The 19,211-nt window shown below is 53.8% G+C and overlaps 4 protein-coding genes across 4 annotated transcripts in view; 3 read left to right on the top strand and 1 right to left on the bottom strand.

The window, feature by feature from the left end:
- RASA4 (RAS p21 protein activator 4) overlaps positions 1-3,422 on the top strand; it is a 32,396-nt gene extending 28,974 nt beyond the window's left edge. The window contains exon 22 of the mRNA XM_006859828.1: positions 3,233-3,422. Within this exon, the coding sequence (XP_006859890.1) occupies positions 3,233-3,422 (190 nt within the window). The remainder of the gene's footprint in view (positions 1-3,232) is intronic.
- A 141-nt stretch (positions 3,423-3,563) lies between these two features.
- Positions 3,564-9,472, top strand: LOC102813248 (DNA-directed RNA polymerase II subunit RPB11-like). Its single transcript, XM_006859676.1, has 4 exons — positions 3,564-3,616; positions 7,740-7,829; positions 8,487-8,661; positions 9,437-9,472. The coding sequence occupies exons 1-4, from the start codon at positions 3,564-3,566 to the stop codon at positions 9,470-9,472; spliced, it is 354 nt and encodes a 117-aa protein (XP_006859738.1).
- A 606-nt stretch (positions 9,473-10,078) lies between these two features.
- LRWD1 (leucine-rich repeats and WD repeat domain containing 1) lies at positions 10,079-16,013 on the bottom strand. Its single transcript, XM_006859827.1, has 15 exons — positions 15,934-16,013; positions 15,177-15,411; positions 14,977-15,093; positions 14,307-14,447; positions 13,996-14,100; positions 13,703-13,828; positions 13,497-13,626; positions 13,214-13,314; positions 12,921-13,128; positions 12,645-12,717; positions 12,409-12,549; positions 10,850-10,941; positions 10,510-10,665; positions 10,310-10,422; positions 10,079-10,219 (listed from the first exon to the last, which is right to left on the bottom strand). The coding sequence occupies exons 1-15, from the start codon at positions 16,011-16,013 to the stop codon at positions 10,079-10,081; spliced, it is 1,959 nt and encodes a 652-aa protein (XP_006859889.1).
- Positions 16,014-16,218: 205 nt separating this feature from the next.
- The window catches only part of ALKBH4 (alkB, alkylation repair homolog 4 (E. coli)), an 8,885-nt gene continuing 5,892 nt past the window's right edge, over positions 16,219-19,211 (top strand). Inside the window, exon 1 of the mRNA XM_006859675.1 lies at positions 16,219-16,344. Coding sequence (XP_006859737.1) covers positions 16,219-16,344 — 126 coding nt within the window. The remainder of the gene's footprint in view (positions 16,345-19,211) is intronic.

The raw sequence follows: 19,211 nt of genomic DNA, 5'->3' as shown, positions 1-19,211 counted from the left end.
CTCATCTTTCTCCCCCGGAACAGCTGGTAGTTTTGAACTGCCGACCTTGAGGTTAGCAGCCCGTTTCGTAACCACTACGTTACCAGAACCCCTTATGATTCCTAGTACTGTGTGGTTATACTTTTTCTGATGTTGTGAAGTGCCATGGAGTTGGTTCTGACTCATAATGATCCTGTATAGGGTCTCCAAGGAGCACCTGGTGGGTTTGAACCACCAGCCTTGTGATTAGCAGACGAATGTGTATCCTACAGTGCTATGCTGATCCTAACCTTCTACCACCAAGAAAAAGAGTTGAGAGGGGAATGTGCCCTTTGGACCTGGGGTCTCTGGGCTGAGCCACTTTCTAGACCCTGGAGTAAGATAGATGCACAAATACATACAGATCCCCAAGGGACCAGGAAGCAGAAGTTGAAGAGACAAATACCTCCCTCCACACCTGACAGAGAAAACCTTCTCTAGAGCTGCCATCCCAAATTGGGACTCCTACGAGCCTCCTCAGCTCTGAGACAATCAGCTGCTGCTTGTTAAGACATCCACTTGTGGTACTCCATTATAGCAGCATTGGAGAACTAAGTCACTCAGAGTGGATTTGAACTGCTGACCTTGTGCTTAGAAGACCAACACTTAATCCACTGTGCTATCAGGGCTCCTTCATCCCCATCTCTAGGTACACAGTCAATTGCAACAGAATTAATAAAACAGCATGTATTCAAAACTCATCCAGTCAATCTCAGAGCCTGGCTCATGAACCCTAGGCCTATTACAGTCCCCAGTTGTTAAATGCTGTTGGGTCGGTTCCGACCCATAACGACCCTGTATAGGTTTCCAAGGAGCCGCTGGTGAGCTTGAACCGCTGCCCTTGCAGTTCAAACAGTTTTGTAGTCTGGTTCATTAACCCACAGTGCCACACCAAGGAATCCCCAGTTGTTGTTAAATACCATGGAGTCGGTTCCGACTCATAGTGACCCTGCACAGGGTTTCTGAGGCTGTAATTCTTTACGGGAGCAGAACGCTTCATCTTTCTCCTGTGGAACCGCTGGTAGTTTCGAACTGCTGACCTGGTAGTTAGCAGCCCAACTCATAACCACTACGCTACTAAATTGGTTGACCAGGATCAGTAGAGCAGGGTCCATTCTGGGTGGTTCTGGGAATGGCAAAGAGGGAAAATCAAGAGACACAAACAATTTGTCTAAAGGCTTAACCAGAGCAGAGCTAGGTGTGATTACCACAGCTGACTGCTCTGAAAGGATTCACAATAGAAGGTCCTGGATAGAGTAGAGGAAAAATATGGAACAAAACTCAAAATCTTCAAAAAGACCAGGCTTACTGGTCTAATGTGAGTCTTGGTGTGGCGCTGAAGAATCAGCCCTGGACTGCTAACTGGGTATTATGGAGCTCTGGTAGTGTAGTGGCTGTGAACCGCGAGGTCAGCAGTTCGAAACTACCAGCTGCTCCACGGGAGAAAGATGAGGCTTTCTGCTCCCGTAAAGATTTACAGCCTTGGAAACCCTGTTCAGGGTCGCTATGGGTCCGAACCGACTCGATGGCACATAAGAACAACAACAACGTGTAGTTTACTAAGGAGCTCTGGTAGTTTAGTGGTTATGAATTGGGCTGCTAACCTCAAGGTCAGCAGTTCGAAACGATCAGCTGCTCCGCAGGAGAAAGAGGAGGCTATCTGCTCCCATAAAGATTTACAGCCTTGGAAACCCTATACAGGGTCGCTATGAGTCAGAACCGACTCCATGGCACACCACCACCACCATGGAGTTTACTGGAGTCCTGGTGTGGTGGCACTGTGGGTTAATGTACTAGACTGCAAAGGCATTTGAACTGCAAGGTTGGCAGTTCAAGCTTAACCAGCCTGCTCCCAGGAAACCCTATACAGGCTCGCTATGGGTCAGAACCAACTAGAAGGCACTTAATAACAACATCATGCAGTTTACAATCTCCTCCAGAACATACCTACTTGTTCTTACTGGGAGCATTCTCATTTAAAGTTAGTTTCCCCTTTTCCCCAAGAACTTTCCCTATTTCCTTGATGGGTGTATTCTTATTTTAAAGTTCCTAGCCTTTAAAACTAGTTCTTCCCCTTCAGTGAGCTCCTTTTGTTATGCTAGCCTGCTACTCACAAAATTATCCTTAGCCCTGAAGATGGGCCACACCACCAAGAGTTACTTCTCACAAAACCCCACAGTGGCTGCCCAGAAAACAGTTGAGGCTTTCTGCTCCTGTAAAGATGTACAGCCTCTGAAACCCTTCCATGGTTTATAAAAGTTGGAATTGACTCCCTGGCAGTGAGAGAGAAAGTGAACAAAACACCAGGGAAGTTCACACTTCTTAGAACTGTCAACCACTTGAGATAAAAAAAAAAAAACCCGCCTTTGCTCAGGGTTAAAGCTCAGAATACAGGAAGGGACAGGGAAATGGTAAACACAGGAGGAAATGGGATATGTGAGCTTATATTGTGGGGATTACAATCAATGACACTAAATGTGTGTGAATTGTTGAATGGAAAACCAATTTGGTCGTAAACTTCCACCCAAATCAAAAATGTAAAAAAAAAAAAAAAAAAGACAAAGGAAATGCAAGCCCACGGAGCGGCCCCTTCCCTCTACCCCTTGACTTTGGGGCCACAAGACCCGCCTCCTCCCAACAACCCACTAAGAGCCGATCCTCAGTGTTAAAATACTGTCGAGTCGATCCTGACTCACAAAGACCCTACATAGGGTTTCCTAGGAGCGGCTGGTGAGCTTGAACCGCCGATGTTGCAGCCCAGCGCATGAATCTGCAGCTCCACACCAGAACTCCTATAGACCTCTCCAGCCGTTTTTGCAAGATAGGACTTCTTCCCTCCCCTTCCTCTGAGGGTGAGCCTGCTATCTGTTCCCACCATCTCCAACACCTACTTTTCCACCCTCTGCTCAGGATCATGCAATCAGAACCGGGTATGATGCACGTATCCCACCGAGCTCTCATCTCAGGACCCTCTCCCCAACTCCCAGTCCCCACCCACGTATCTTGCTAACAGGAGCCTCACTAAACCCAAACTTTGCAAGCCAGCGACAACCTAGCCATGAGTCTGGTAACCGTTCTGCCCAGGTAGTTTTGGCATACCCAACGGGGTAGCTCGTGGGGTTCTTTCAGAGTCTCCCCTACTTGCTGCGGGCCACGTATGCCCACTACTCCATCGCCCCATTTTTTCAAGCAGACGCTTCCTGATTCCATCTAGGAAGCAAGAAAGAAGGGGCACAGCTCAGAGGTTCCAGTTTATCCCGGATAAAGCCGTTTTGGTAGGAGCGGCACCCAGCGATCTGAGCATGCGCCGCAGCGCCCACCTAGGACCAAACCTTAGAGCGGCCACACTGACGCAAGCGCAGAACCTCCGACCCCCCGTCCACAACCCGCGCATCGGCGCCTGAGCCTCCGGTCCGCTAGGAGGCACTGCATGAGTATGGCTCCTGGAGCAGGTCTGGCGCCGCCGACCTAACCTGGAAGCAGAAACTGACTTGGAAGGCGGTGCTTTGTAGGACTTAAGAGGTGGCGGCGGCCGTGTTTTCAAGATGAATGCTCCTCCCGCTTTCGAGTCGTTCCTGCTCTTCGAAGGCGAGAAGAAGTGAGTGCAGGCGGGGTTCGGGGCCGGGTCGGGCCGAGGTTCGCAGATACTGGGGTGTCTCCTGCCTGGCCTTTGTGGGGACTTTGCGCCCCTGTCTTCCAAACTTGCAGCCGTGGTGAAGCTCCATTTTGCAGATGAGGAGCCTGAGGCTGTCAGTGAGGTCGAACCCAGAATGTCTGGCCCTAAAGCCTTGTTTTTCTGTGATCGATTTGACAGCCCCCTCCTGTCACCTTCATCCTTCTTGCTACCGCTAGAGTGATGGCTCCGCAAGTTCAGGCCCAGCCTTCACTTGCCGGTGTAAAGCCTTCAGCGACTCCTTGTAGCTTGCAGATGGGGAACATGTGGGCTAATGGTCAGACAGCCCTGCCTTGGTTCCTTCTTGTTACTGTTGTTGGTTCCAATTTAGCAACCTTGGAGTGGCTTCGAGCAGTGACTGGTGGTTTTGAACAGCTGACGTTGCGGTTAGCCGTCCAGTGCTTATCCTACACTGCCACACCAGGACTCCTGTTGTTACCGTTGTTGTTCGGTGCCATCGAATCGGTTCTGAATCATAGTGACCCTGTTTAGGGTTTCCCAGGAGCGGCTGGTGAGCTCGAACCACCGACCTTGCAATCCAGCGCGTTAGCCCACAACGCCATACCAGAACTCCTAGATTCCCACCAATTACCAACTCTGTGTCTTTGGACAAGAGACTTAATCTGTATCAGTCCTAGTTAACTCCTCTGAAAAACAGCAATTGCTTTATTTAATCATTGGATTTTGTCTTGTTGTTGGGTCCGACTCATAGCAACCCTGTATAGGGTTACCCAGGCTTGAAATCGTCACGGGAGCAGAAAGCTTCATCTTTCTCCCACGGACTGGCTGGTGGGCTTGAACCACTGACCTTTTGGTTCACAGTCCAGTGCTGATCCTACAGAGCCTCTGTGTCCCCAGGATTTTCTCCTAGGAAAAATAGAATGAAGTCATTTAAAGTGTATCAAGTGCCTAGCCCAGAGCTCAGAACATAGAAGACAGTCATTAACCATTGACTCTTACTCGTTTTCTTAGTTGTCTGGTGTGACTATAGCAGAAACTGGAGAAGGACAGCATCCTTGGTAAAGTGGGGGGTAAGCAAAAAAGAGGAAGACCCCCAATGAGATGGATTGACCCAGCAGCAGTGGGCTCAAGTGTACCAATGATTGTAGCACAGGAATGGGCAGTGTTTTGTTCTAGGTCTAGGTGGCTAGATGTCCAAATTCGCAGCCCTGGATCTAGGCAAAGGCTTTCTCTCTCTGCTGGCTCCCAGTTTAGGAGAAAAGACCTTATCTCTTTCAGCATCTGTTTTCCTTGGAGATCTCTTTGTGTCTTGGCATCAATCTCCCCTCCTGAGCAGGGACCCTAGGTCCAAAGGACCCCCTCTGCACTCAGCTTTTCTTTCATGGTGGTAGTACGTTCCCTGTCTTTCCCCCCTGTTTCTGTTTGCTCCCTCTCCTTTTATATCTTATAAAATTAAAAGCTGATGTCTTGGAAGAAGTACAACGAAATGTTCCTTAAAAGCAAGGATGGTGAGACTTTGTCTCTTCTACTTTGGACATGTCAGGAGGGACCAGTCCCTGGAAAGGACATCATGCTTGGTAAAGTGTAGCAAAAAAAGAGGAAGCTCCCCTACAGGATGGATGGGCACAGTGGCAGCAGTAACAGCCGCAAACATAATAACAATTGTGAGGGTGAAGCAGGGTCAGGCGGGCACTGTTTCCTTCTACTGTGCATCGGATGGCTATGAGTCAGAACCGACTGCATGGAACCTAACAGGAATAAGTTCAAACCCACTAGCTGCTCCTTGGAAACCCTATACAAGGTCACTGTGAGTAGGAACCTACTGGCAGACATTTAAGGACAACAACAATGAGTAATGATTAAGGTGGAGCTAAGGATTAAGGAAACACCCACCTTGCTAAAGGGTGTGACTCAGGTCACCAGCCCTAGTTGACCTTGGGGGCATGGTCTGAGTCCACTACATAGGATTGCTGTGGTGCTGGAGACCCTCCATCTGACTCAGCTCCATCTGACCTCCAGTTCCTGGGACTTGTGACCTATATCCCCTGACCGGATTCAACGGCTCCCGCAATTTTATGCCTTAACACTCTGTCATCTGACCCGCCAGTGTGGGTTCCTCATCTCCTGAGATTAGGTGGATGAGGAGAATCCTCCAGTCTGACCTCTGAACTACAGATTTGGGACTTGTCAGCCTCCCAGATTGCATGAGAGTTGTGAGTTATGTAAGAGGCTGCAGCTCACTGCAGAGCCTGAGGAGTGGTGATTGTTAGCAGGATTTAAGATCCGAGGGGATTGCAAGCCACGCCCTAGGGAAATTCCCCTCGCCTTGGATGGATCAGGACTGTGAATTTAGTAACTGACTGGCTGATCACATCCGATCACTGCCAAACCCCGCAGAGTCATGGCCCAGCCAAGTGACACATATTTTGGGGTGACACCGTTCACCCTTTCAAATCTGGTGTGCTAAACCTGGTCTGGCCCTTGCCACCCTCCTGTTAAATCTAGACTGTAAAGTTGCTTTGAACCGCAAGGTCGACAGCGCAGGCTTACCAGCCGCTCCTCAGAAACCCTGACCAGGATCAACAAGAACATTTAAGGAACCCTGGTGCTGCGCTGTGGGTTCGGTGCTAGGCTCCTAACCTCAAGATTGGCAGTTTAAACCTACTAGCTACACGTCAAGATAATAAGGCTGTCTGCTTGGATAAAGATTTAGTCTCAGAAACCCTATGTAGGCTCTCCATGAGTAGGAATTAACTCGATGGTAGTAGGTTTGAGAAACATTTTTTGTTATCCCACAGGAGGTTCCTTACTGGTCTCTAGTAACATCATGATAAATGGAGAATAGATTGAAGTTGTCAAAGACCGCATTGTGCTACGATCCACAATCAACACTCATGGAAGTAGCAGTCAAGAATCAAATGATGTATTGCACTAGACAAATCTACTGCACAAGGTGCACCTGACCTAGGCCTTGGTATTTTCAGTAGCCTCATATGCTTGTAAAAGTTGCACAGTGAACAAGGAAAATGGTAGCAGAATTGATGCATTGGAGTTCTGGTGTTGGAGAAGAATATTGAAAGTACCATGGACGCCCAGAAGAACAAACAGGTCTGTGTTGGAAGAAGTACAGTCAGAGTGCTCCATAGAAGCCAGGATGGTCAGATTTCATCACTCATACTTCAGGCATGTTATCAAGAGGGACCACTTTCTGGAGAAGAACACCATGCTTGGTAAAGTGGAGGGTCAGTGAAAAGGAAGACCCCCGATAAGATGGATTGACACAGTGGCAGGAACAATGGGCTCAGGCCTAGTAATGATTGTGAGGTTGGCCCACAGCGGGCAGTGCTTCGTTCTGTTGTGCACAGGGTCACTATGAGTCAGAAATGACTCAATGGCACCTAAAAACAACAAGGAAGACCGTAGAAGAATTGAGGCATTGGAGTTATGGTGTTGGAGAATATTGAAAGTGTCATGGACTGCCAAAAGAACAAACAGATCTGTGTTGGAAGACGTACAGCCAGAGTGCTCCTTGGAAGCCAGGATGGCCAAACTTTCTCTAATACTTCGGACATGTTGTCAGGAGGGACCAGTCATTGGAGGACAACATGTTGGGTAAAGCGGAGGGCCGGAGAAAAAGAGAAGAACCCCCAACGAGATGGATTGGCACAGTGGGTGGAAGCGATGGGCTCAGGTGTAGCAAAATTGTGAGGTTGGCCCAGGACCGGGCAGTGTTTCCTTCTGTTGTACATAGGGCCGCTATGAGTCGGTACCAAATCAATGGCACCTAACTAACAAGAAATGCATACAGGCCAGGGATGTGCTAATGTTCTCTAGGACAAAGATGGATCCAGCCCCAAATGCTAGGGCTGCCAAAGGTGAGAAACCTGTCTTTGGTAAAAAGAAACAAGCCAGGGAGGTAAGGGTCCCAAGAGCTGGGGTCAGTGTGGGGGACACAGGGCTGCTTTATGGGATGGGGAGATCAGGAAGGCTTCCAGGAGGTGGGACTTGAGTCTGCCTTGAAGGGCGGGTGTAACTTGGGGGTGGGAGGGAGAGGCCCTGCCCTTAGATGCTGTCTCCGGCCTCCTAGGATCACCATCAACAAGGACACCAAGGTGCCCAATGCCTGCTTGTTCACCATCAACAAAGAAGACCACACCCTCGGAAACATCATCAAATCGTAAGTTCCAGGGCCAAGATTCTCAAGAGCTGTGTTTAAGGGGACTCTTTGGGGCAAAGTGGGAACCCCGGTTGCACAGTGTTGGGCTGCAAACGGAAAGGTCGGTGGTCTGACCCCTACAGCTGCTCTACAGGAGAAAGCTGAGCTGTCTGCTCCCGTAAGCGTGACAGCATTGGAAACCCTATATGTGGCAGTTCTAGTCCAGTTGTTGGGTTGCTAGGAGTCGGAACCAACTTAGGGGTAGTGAGTTTGGTTTGGGCTTTAGGGGAAAGTACAAGTTCCGTAAGACATTCTATGGCTGAGAGTCCTTCCTGGGGCTTGTCCATGGCGTATCAATGCCCGGCATCTTTTTTCTGAATGACGCTGACCTGTGTTCACAAGCCTCGTTCCTCTGTGGACTCACTGGTCTAACGGGTGCCTGACTTCCCCTAAGGGAAGAAGTTGCTAGAAGCCAGAGTCTCAGCTAGAGTTCCTTTGGGGAGAAGGGTCCTCACATGGTCAGTGTTTTTCAAAGCATCTGTTTTACTTGAAATTTGTGGAGAAAAGGAAAGCACAGACGAGCAGGTGCCCCTGGGGCCTGTACTTGGCAGCCTCACCTGACAGGTGGGCTTCTTGTTGGAGGCAGCCTCCCTCAAACCCTCCATTCCTGTGTTCCAGACAGCTGTTGAAAGACCCACAGGTACTGTTTGCCGGCTACAAAGTCCCCCACCCCTTGGAGCACAAGATCATCATCCGAGTGCAGACCACCCCCGACTACAGCCCGCAGGAGGCCTTCACCAACGCCATCACGGACCTCATCAGCGAGCTCTCCCTGTTGGAGGAGCGCTTCCGGGTGAGCTCCCTGGGGCCGCTGGGTGGGACTAGAAGCAGGGTGACAGCTGGCATGCCCAGCCCCCTGAAAGCTTCGGCTGAGGGTTATGGATCACCCCAAGCAGGGCCCCCACCTGGCCTCTGGAGCCATCTTTCCACATCTGTCTGTGGGGTAGAAGGCCCGCTGTCTGTCTGGGTGGTGGTAGCTCATCTTTGGGTGGCTTCCAAGGTTCAGGACACCAAGTAGGAGGGGCCTCGGGCTAGGTAGTCTGAGGGGGAAGGGTCAGAGCTAGTCAGATTTTTAAAGTCTACATCGAAAGTTCGTTTGGGGCACACCCGTTCCACCTGATTCCCACCCCAGGCAGCTAGACATGGATGAGTGAGGCCAGCTCCAAGGGTACCTTTGATTCTTAACTGCCCTGCCCCCTGGTACTGTTTGGGGCTCTGTTTAACTTTTTACGTGAATTGAGTGAAGGTTTACATAGCAGATCAGTTTTTCACTCAACAATTCATGCACATTGTTTCTGATTGCAAGCCCCACAGTGAAGCATCCCTCATTCCCCACTCCCATTTCCTGCTTCCATTCCTCTTGCGTTCCTAGACCTTTTGGACGTTGTCCTTGGGCAGAGAGTGCAGGCCCCTGGCTTTCTGAGCTGATGCTTTCCGCTGTGCATGGTGGCTTTGTGGAAGAAGCAGGTTCCTGATAGACTGTGCTCAGGGGGTGCTGGGGTTTCATTTCCAAGGTCCTCATCCCCAGCTGCTCTAGCTGAGTGGGTTGTCTCCTTCCTTTTCCCCAGGTGGCCATCAAAGACAAGCAAGAAGGAATTGAATAGTGAACTGGAAGGAGCCTTGCCCAGCCCGGAAGCCCAGCTCCTGCCCACTCTGGGTACTTCTCTGGGGGCACCAGGCACTGTCCTTGTTAACGACAGTCCATGAGCCTCTCAGCCCGGCACCTGTTGTCTCTGGGACTCAGGTTCCCTCTGTTCCTAATAAAAGCGTGCTACAGAGACCTGGCTGTGGGCTGACAGTGGCTGGCCTCACTCTCTGAAGGAGACTTTACAAGTAGATGGGCTCGGGCTCAGGCTCAGTCAAGCCACTTGGTGTGTGGGGGGGGAACCAGAGACCTGGGAGGCAGACCCGGGCTTTGCCTGAGAGGTTGGCAAGGACAAACTCATCCTGGACCCAAAGCTGGGTGACTGGAGGGCTGTGAAGGGGACTGTGGACATTGTCTTCCCAAGCCTCTGCTCTCGAATCTCAACCCCCACAGGAACCCACAGTGGGGCCCCAAGAATGGCAAGCAGCGCTTCACAAGCTTCTCTTAGATGTAGTTTAATAAAAAAATACGCATGGCCAAAAAGATGCCTGTCATTAGCCCCAAGGCCGACTAAGTTGTGTCCCTGGTGCTCCGCGGAAGAGGCTCCTCCCTGTCTTGCTGGCAGCTACTGCCGTCTCCAGATGGCCACGATGTTGGAATCCGTCAGAGCGGTGAGGTAGGTAAAGGTGGGGTTGGCCACCACCGTGTTCACCATGGTCTTGGTCACCTTCTGGCCAAGGGCCCTGGGTTGGGGCCACTTGAGGATCTGGTGGGAAGAGGCAGCGAGGGGCTGGGCTCCTGGCTTCCCAGTGGCCGCGCTAGTCCCCAGTGCAGGGGGTGGTGAGCTGTGTGGTACCTGCGTGGGGGCCTGTGGGCCTGCCGGCAGTGGGCACTGTTGCTTCAGGAGGTGCTGGACGTTGTAGATCCACACGCTGCCCTCCTCATCCCCACAGAGCACTAACCCCTCACCTGCCAGAACACAGATGGCTGTGAGGTAGGGCAAGACTAGGGCAGAGTGCAATGAGGTGGCGGCTGGGGTGGGGCAGGGTGGCTTACCAGGACAGGTGCTGAGCGAGAAATAAGCCAACTCGGTGGATGACCACTGCAGCTGAGCCAGAACCACCACAGCCACGGTGGCCTGGCTGCCCCGGCCTGCCCACGTCTGGCTCCAGCTCCACAGACAGATGGTGCCCTGGCCACTCCCCTTGGAGGCTGTGGGGGAAACCTAGAAACTGCCTGTGCTGGCCCATGGCGGACACTTCCCTGTTCACAGGATCGGGGTGGGTTCTCCAGCAACCCTTGACCTAAATCCCAGCCCAGAGACAGGTGACCCAGGAGGGTCTCCCAGGACCCACCGTGGTTCAGGAGGCCTGGTTGCCAAGCCTAGCTTGCTCACCCACAACATCCTCATTCACGAAGGCCAGTCCATCCACTCTCCGTCCCGACACCTCCAAGCCCTCATAGAAGGTGAACTCCACCTCACACACCCTGTGGGCAGCAGAATTCACGGGTCAGCCACTCCTCACACAAACACAGAACTCTGTTCATTCAGGTGTCTGCCACTCCTCACACAAACACAGAACTCTGTTCATTCAGGTGTCTGCCGGGCCGTATGTGAAATCAGAGGTGCGACAAGGAAGCCAAGTCCTTGGTCCTGGAGGGGGTACCGGCCCCAAGTGTGCCTCAGTGCCAGACAACAGAAACTACAAGGGCCTGGATGACTGGAGAGCCGGGCTCACCAGCCCCCACACTGGCAGGCCCGGCCTCAGGAAGCACTGGGGGTGCTGAGGTGGACCTGGAATGCCCAAAGGGGGCACTTGCTCTGGGCCTGCAAACAGTGGGGAGGGGCTGCTTGAGGTCTGAAAGCAGTGTCGTAGCTCCCACGTGTGGAAAAGTCACCCAGAGAGCAAACTGGAGAGACTGGCCGGGGATGAGGAGCAGGAGACACATGGGGAGGGAGGAGGCGACCCCAGGACAACACCCAGGGTGACATGGGACTGTTCCACATTACCCCTAGGTAGGTCAAGCTCCGCCGAGCCCCCCACTCCTCCCTTCCACAACCCCTTTACCCAGGTACTTGCCCCATAACCCCTGCTGAATTCCTTCAAATCTCAGCTTCTGACTGGGGCCAGTAAATGCCAGCAGGGCCCAGGTACCTTCAGCACCTCACCTTGGCCACGTCCGCTGGCTTTGCCAAGCTGTGGCCAAACTCCCCAGGTCAGCCGAGTTCTCGCCCACCTGCCCAGCACACACACATCCCTTCTCTGCCTGGCTGACTCCGGGGTCTCATGGGGAACCTGCTGGCCTCCCACAGAGTCCCCAGGGCCTCCCCATCACTGTCTGGCACCACTCTGTCTCTTGCCACTTATATTGATTGCACTTGTCACCTGGCCGCCTTTGTTTTCTCTTCCGGTTAGGTTGTGCACCCCTTCCCCCTGAAGACAGCGATCCTCCCAGGTGGTAAATATGAACCTCACCTGAGCCCCAACCCCATCACACTGCCCTAGCCCCCGCATTACACATGATGAGGTTTCAGCTAGGATCTGAGCCAATCACACTGCTGGGGAGTGATAGAATCATGACCCACAGAGAGGACTGACGCAACCCAGCCCCACAACAGAACCTCCTGGGAAGCTGCTTTCCTCCAGATGGGAATAGGCCAGCCCTGTGGGGATGACGAAGGAGCCCTGATGGTACTGTGGGTTAGGTGCTTGGCTGCTAGCCATGAGGTTGGTGGTTCAAACCCACCAGTTGCTCCTCAGGAGAATGATGAGGCTGTCTGCCCCCGTAAAGATTTACAGCCTTGGAAACCCTACTGAGGGTGGTCATGAGTTGGAAGTGACCCAGTGGCAGTGAGTCTGGTTTGGGTTTAGGTGGGTGGGTGTTTTGGGTCCATCTTGACCAAGAGCACCCAGCTCAGAGGCTTGGCTCCCATGGCCTCCCTGCCCACCTCACCTCCTCTTCTGGGGCTGGTCCAACCGTATATCCCAGCAGCAGCAGCCACCCTCGCAACCAGCCAGCAGGTAGGCGTCTGGGCAGGAGGCCACAGGGCAGACACATAGTGGAATGGAGGTGGTGTCCAGCGTGAGCAGCTGGCTGCCAGGTATGAGAGGAAGAACAGGACACCTGTGAGCCCTCTGTCCTTCCACCCTGGCAGCAGGCCCCTCCCCAGCCCTGCCCCAGAGCAGTACCTGGCCTGAAACTCGTAATCAGCGTTGGGTATCCCAATATCCCACAGGATGATGCGCTTGTCATAGGAGGCCGCTGAGGAGAGGATGGGACAGGTGGCCCTGAGGCTGTGTCCCAGGCTAGAAGGGGTCATGGTTAGCAGACCAACAGACTCAGGGCCTCTAGTCCCCCATTTTCTTGCTCTAATCCAGCCCACCAGGCATCTGGCTCTCCACACTGAGGACCAGAGGTGTTAACGCCTCGACAAAGGGCCCACATGTAGAAAAACTCAGACTTACTGAAGAGGTGGGTCTCGTGATTGGGGCTGAAGCAGAGGGTGGCGATGGCCTTCTTGTGGGCCCGGATGCTTCCGCAGCAGAAGCCGGCTCGCACATGCAGCAGCCGCACCAGGCCCCGCAGGCCCGCCACTGCCAGCACGCTCCAGCGCTTCTTGTGACCTGCTTGGGTGACAACTGTCACCACCGTCCAGGCCACTGAGAAGAACTCCTGGAGCAGGTAGAGTGGGGGAAGCCGTCACCGAGGGTGCTGGGCAGCAGTGGACCCCCAGTCCTGACAGGACCTGGGCACTCACCTCGCCGGGCACCTTGTACTTGTTGAGTATGATGCCTGTCTGACAGTCGATCACACAGACAGCCTCCCCGCCGCACGTGGCCACGGTCTGGGATGTGGCCCCTGAGTGCCATTTGGAGAGGATCAGCTCACAGCAACATGTGTGCAACAGCCCGCCAGCTGAGGTGATGCTTTCTAAGCTGGACTTTCCAACTCCCCAGGCCACAGGAGCCCCAAAAGAATCTTGAGAACCAATTGCCCCTCATCCCAGATTGTCTGCTCTTTATTGCCTGGGACCCGCCCACCAAGGATGAGGACAGATGAGGCCGTACCATCCTCACAGGCTGGCTCGAAGGCACAAGCCCACAGCTGGGTCTCAAGGTCCCGCGGGCTGTTGTTCTTGCTGTGGCTTTGCAGGAAGTGTAAGGGTTCCAGCTGTGGGGACAGAGGTGTTACGGGCGCCCCAGGCCCAGCTCACCCCCACCTGCTCCCTGTTGTCTCGTCCACCTACCTGGCTGCTACCAGAGCATACGGGGTCACCCTCCACCAGGGCTGACGGGGAGGCGCAGAGCCGCTTGTTGGGAGAGGGGCTGAGTGAGCTATCATCATCCAGCCGTTTCAAGGCCACCAGCCTGGTCTGTGGAGCGGGTTCAGATGCGCCTGTCTGCCTGATGCTTCCTTGTATCACTTGGACTCATTCCCAGGACACCTCGCCCTCCCCCCACACACACACACAAGGTTTCCCCAGCAGGGAGGTGGCAGGGGAGCACAGAGCTCCGGGGAACCTCAGGAAGCCAGGCTCACCCTGGATGTGGGGGTAGTCGTGGCATTCACAGGTCTCTCTGGGTTGTCTGTCTTGGGCGCCTGGGTCCCACCAGAGGCCACCAACTCCTCAGAGATCATCTGCACCTGGTGGGACAAGGTAATCTGGAAGCTGGGCACAGTCCTGCATGCCCCCAGCCCTCCCCCAGATGCCTGGCCAATGGGAGCTTGTGCTTCTGAAGTCAGAAAAGGGTCTTCCTGGACCCTGCACTTCCCACAACCCCTTACCCCTCATAGGAGGCCCCAAAAGAATCTCGAGAACCAACGCCCCAAACCACTTGGTGAGGACATACCTGCCACTGGGTAAAGTCACTGAAGGACTCGGGCCCATAGCGAACATCCCTGACGGCCAACTTCACGAAGTCCACCCGAGCCTTTTCAGCCTCCTCCTCGGGGCCCAGGGAAGCCTTGAACTTCTCCCAATAAGCGGTGACCTGGATCACGAGGGATCAGATTCAGGTCCAGCCCACCGCTGCTCTCTGGCCCCACTTCCCACCCCTCAGGCACCACTGCTTCCAGAAACGGGCTCAAAGGGTACAAACTGGCCCAGAGTCCGGCTCAGCAAGAAACAGTGAACATCGCCCAACCTCTCTTGCTCAGTTCTACCTGCGAATCTGAGGGTGGGGCCTCCAAAGATAACCACCCCAACACCTGACTTCAGAGAGGCAGCGCCCCCCTCTCAGGGTAGGCTTGGAGCAGCGTGTTAGGTGCCCCCACTCTATTATCAGGGAATCAATTCCAACTCAGAGGAATCCTGTAAGACAGAGAACTACCCCCACACGGTTTCCAAGACCGTCAACCTTTACAGGAACAATCAGCCGAATCTTTCTTCTGCGGAATGGCTAGTGGGTTTGTACCACCGACCTTGCAGTCAGCATCCCAACGTTTCACCCACGGCACCACCTGCATCCTCCAAATATCCCTTCTGCACACCTTTCTCAAGGCCTCTATTTACTAACTTACCCTGCTGGTCAGCTCCAGTCTTAGGTTCTTCACCTGAGAGGAGGTCAAGGACGCATTTTTGCCATTGATTTTATGGAGCTTGGGCAGGAGAAAGGAGACTTTCAGGTTGTCGCTGACCTGGAAGATCAGGGAACCATGGCTCAGAGGCTGACCTCAGCCTAAGGCTCAAGGGTTGGCACAGGACCAGTGGGGATACTCACTGTCAGAAAGGGATTACCCTCCAGGCTGAGTTCCTCGAGCTGTGGGAACTGGCTCAAGGAAGTAACATCCCCCAGCTGGTTGTTGGCACAGCGGAGGATGCGCAGGTGGGGCAGGCCCAGGTTGGCGGGAAGCGTGTCCAGTTGGTTGTTGGACAGGTCCAGCTCTTGCAGATGTATTAGCCGGCCCATGAGCCTGGGGTCCAAGTCCTCGGAGCGCAGCTTCAGCCCCGACAGGCTGAGACAGATGCGGAAGGCTCAGGGAGGCAAGGAGAGGGTGGGCAGGCCTCCCCGATACCCCCTCCTGCCTCAGAAGACTTTCTCCTCCATTTCTGGAGCAGGTCCAGCCTCACTGTGACGACCCCCCTCCCCCCATCCCTCCTAACACACACATGTTTTCTCACTTTCTAACCTTGCTATATATACTTCAGGGCTTGGCTAAGCATGGCCCTGTACAGGATGCTTTCGCTGACCCTCTGGGGGCTCCTCCTCGATACTCCCCATGCCCTGCCTCCCTCATGATCTCAACACTTCCTTTATGCTTGTCCGTCTCCCTAGAAACCGGGACTCTCTTTGGAGCGGGGCTACTCAGTGGAACCACAGTCCAGTCCACCATATAGAGGAAGGCGCGTGGCAAGGAGAAAGACAGAAAACCGAGGGGACGCTAACGGGGATGGGTCGGGAGTCGGGGAACCAGGCCCGGGCATCCAGGCAGCCCCGACCCCCTCGGAGCTAACCACGCCCCCGGTCCGACTCTTACTCCAGGATCCGGATCTTCCCAAGCCGGTCGCTCTTGGGCCGACCCCGCTGCATCAGCAACCGCGGCGTGAGGGAACTCATGGCGAGAAGGCGTGCCCCGTACTAGCCCGCAGGGCAGCCTCAGCGTTCGCGGAATTGGTACTGGCGCTTGGCGCCAGCGGAGCTCAGAACACGGCGCCCCGCGAATCCGTCATCTGCTAGCACCGGAAGGAAGCACGCCAGCAGACGCGGCGGACTACAACTCCCAGCGGCTCAGCGCCTGCGCCCTGGTTGCCCGGGTAGGGCTATGGCGGCGGCGACGGTGGCAGAGGCACCAGAGGTCCTTCAGGAATGCGGCTGCAAGGGCATCCGGACCTGTCTGATCTGCGAGAAGCAGCGCGGTGATGAGCCACCCTGGCAGCTACCCCCGCAGGTAAGGTCTGGGGCTGGGACTGCGCCCACACACTCCATTCTTCATCGGGGGAAACTGAGGCCCCGATTGGCATGAGACAGGCCAGGATCAAGCTGGGATCTCGCGGGGTGAGGAGATGAGGGCTTTGAGGAGAGGTGTAGGGAAGGGGCTCCTCCATGTGGGTGTCATCCAATCACAGCTCACTTCCTGGGTCGGGGAATCTGTCAGCAAACCCCGACCCAGCCCCAGCCCTTGGGTGTCGGGTGCTGAGCTCCACGGACCCTGGGGGAGAAGACTCCGGGAGCTAGGGGGCGGGGAAAGTCAGGGCAAAGGGACCCCAAAGGTCGTGGGGCGGAACGGGCCAGGGAAGTATCAATCCCCGTTAGTTCAGGCAAAAGGAGCCTTGGAGCCTTTGAACTGGGCTTGCGAGTATGAGAGAGCTCCAGAAAGTTTGTGGAAAAACTAAATTTGAAAAAGGAGGGAATTTTCCTACGAACTCTTTGATGCGCTTTCGTATTGTCTGGTAGCATAGTGGTTACGAGTCGGGCTGCTAATCTCAAGGTCAGAAGTTCGAAACTACCAGCGGTTCCGCGAGAGAAAGATGAGACTTTCTGCTCCCTTAAAGATTTACAGCCTCGGAAACTCTATGCAGGGTCGCTATGAGTCGGAACCGACTTCACGGCACACGATCACGATGACTACCATCACCACCACCATATTGTCTGCGCTGGGGGAAGTGGGTGTACTTAGGGAGTTGAATGATGATCGGGTTCCAGAAGGTGGTGACCATGTGTGTCCATGAAGCAAGCCGGCGGTGTCCGAAGGCTCCTGAAGGGTCAGATGGGACGTTTAGGCAGCTCCTGGGACAGGCTGGGAGGCTGGTGAGGAAACCTCTGCCGGTTTTGCAGTAGAAGTGGCTGTGGCATGCTGATATGAGACACTTGGATGCCAGCTTAGGGAGATGGTGGCCCAAAGCTCCGGAGGCGTCTGAGCTGAAGTGAGAGACCAGAGTGAAGCTTTAGGAGAGGGGAGAACAGTCAGTGAATAGTGGGTCAGCAGTAGGGCCCTGGGGAATGGGAGCAGAAAGAGAGGAAAAGCCAAAGAGAACCACGCCAGAGCTCTTAGGGGCTCCACAGTCCTACCTGGGCAAACTCTGCTTGAAGCTTCACATGGAGGGGCAGTTATGGCCACTGCCTCCTGGGATTGTCCTGGATCATACATATAATGTTGTTGTTGTTGTTAAATGCTGTCAAGTCGGTTCTGACCCATAGCGACCCTGTATAGGGTCTCCGAGGAGCAGCAGGTAAGCTTGAACCGCCGACCTTGTGGTTCAGATGGCTTTGCAGTCTGGCACATTAACCCACAGCGGCACACCAGGACTCCTGGATCTTACATATAAGCCAGCAAATACTCCCTAGTGTATGAGCTAACTCATTCGTTCATTAAGGAAGTCAGAGCAGGAGAGTGTATCAGAAGGCAAGAGTGTGGGAGTGTGAGGGACGGTTAGAAGCAGTCATCAGGCCAGTTAGATGGAAGCTGAAAGAGACTATAATTGTGAGGACCCCTGGGAGAGATGCTGGGGCAAAGGGTCTGAAGGTAAGGAATAAGTTGAGGACGGGGTTGTGAAGCAGAGGCTGTGAGCGTGGCAATCGTGGCAGGGCAGGAAGGAGATAGGCAGGGAGGGATGTCTTGACTTTCTTACCATGAGGAGGTCTGAGTGTGTTCCCAGGCCATGGGGAGAAGAAGAAGATAAGGAGCTGGAAGCTGGTTAGTGAGCGACAGCTGAGGAGGAGTTGCTGAAAGATCAGTGTTGTACCTGGGAGGGGGTGGAATTTGCACTGAGAAGGAAGGAGAGAAGTTTGGAGGGGAAGAGGGAGGTAGAGGAAGCCCGAGTTGAGGGCCTGCTCAGTGGAGCTGATGTAGCAAGGTCAGGGTAAGCTGGTCCTGAGTGTAGAGGTGGGCCTGCTTTCCGGCTGGCAGGCCTCCTGACTCAGGTGAGATGGTGGGACAATATCCTGAGCCACTTTAGCTTTGACTTCTGCTGGGGACAGAGAGACCCCAGGAAAGCTGCACCATGACTTGGGGGTTGGGGACAAGGCAGCTTGGGTCGTCAACCTTGCCTTTCCAGAGGTGACAGGCATGCAGTCTGTGAGAAACTGGGGTGGAGCCAGCAAGGCTCCAGGGGAGAGGGATCAGGCATGACATATAATGTTATTGTTGTTAAGTGCCATCGAGTTGATTCCAACCCATAGCAACCCTGTATAGGGTTTCCAAGCAGCTGGTGAGCTTGAACCACTGACCTTGCCATTCAAACAACTTTGCAGTCTGGCTCATTAGCCCACAGCACCACACCAGGACTCCCCAACATCCGTGTGGGTCTCCCTAAAAGCAGATACTGAAATGGAGTTAGGACCATAAGAGACTTAGGGGTTGAGATAGTACTGCCATGGACAGGAAGCCAAGTCAATCGGGCAGAGAGAACTTCTGACCATCCTGTGAATCTAGCACCAGAAACAAACCAAACCCACTGCCACTAGTTGATTATGACTCAACAGTGGCTTGATAGGACAGAGAATTGCTCCTTTGAGCTTTACGGGAGCAGACAGCCTCATTTTTCTCTCCAGAAGTACCTGGTGCTTTTGAACCACTGACCCTGTGGTTAGCTGCCCAACGCTTAAGTCATTGTGCCATCATGGCTCCTTAAAGCTGGCACTCACCCACTGCCATCCTGTCAGTTCCGCCTCATTGCGACCCTCTATAGGGTTTCCGAAGGAGTTTTGGTAGTGTGGTTACGAATTGGGCTGCTAACCTCAGGGTCAGCAGTTTGAAACTACCAGCTGTTCCACAGGAGAAAGATGAGGCTTTCTGCTCCCGTAAAGATTTACAGC

The sequence above is a fragment of the Chrysochloris asiatica genome, unplaced genomic scaffold (assembly GCF_000296735.1).
Source record: "Chrysochloris asiatica unplaced genomic scaffold, ChrAsi1.0 scaffold00034, whole genome shotgun sequence".
In the NCBI taxonomy this organism is placed as follows: Eukaryota; Metazoa; Chordata; class Mammalia; order Afrosoricida; family Chrysochloridae; genus Chrysochloris; species Chrysochloris asiatica.
This window is presented reverse-complemented; position numbering and strand designations above follow the sequence as displayed.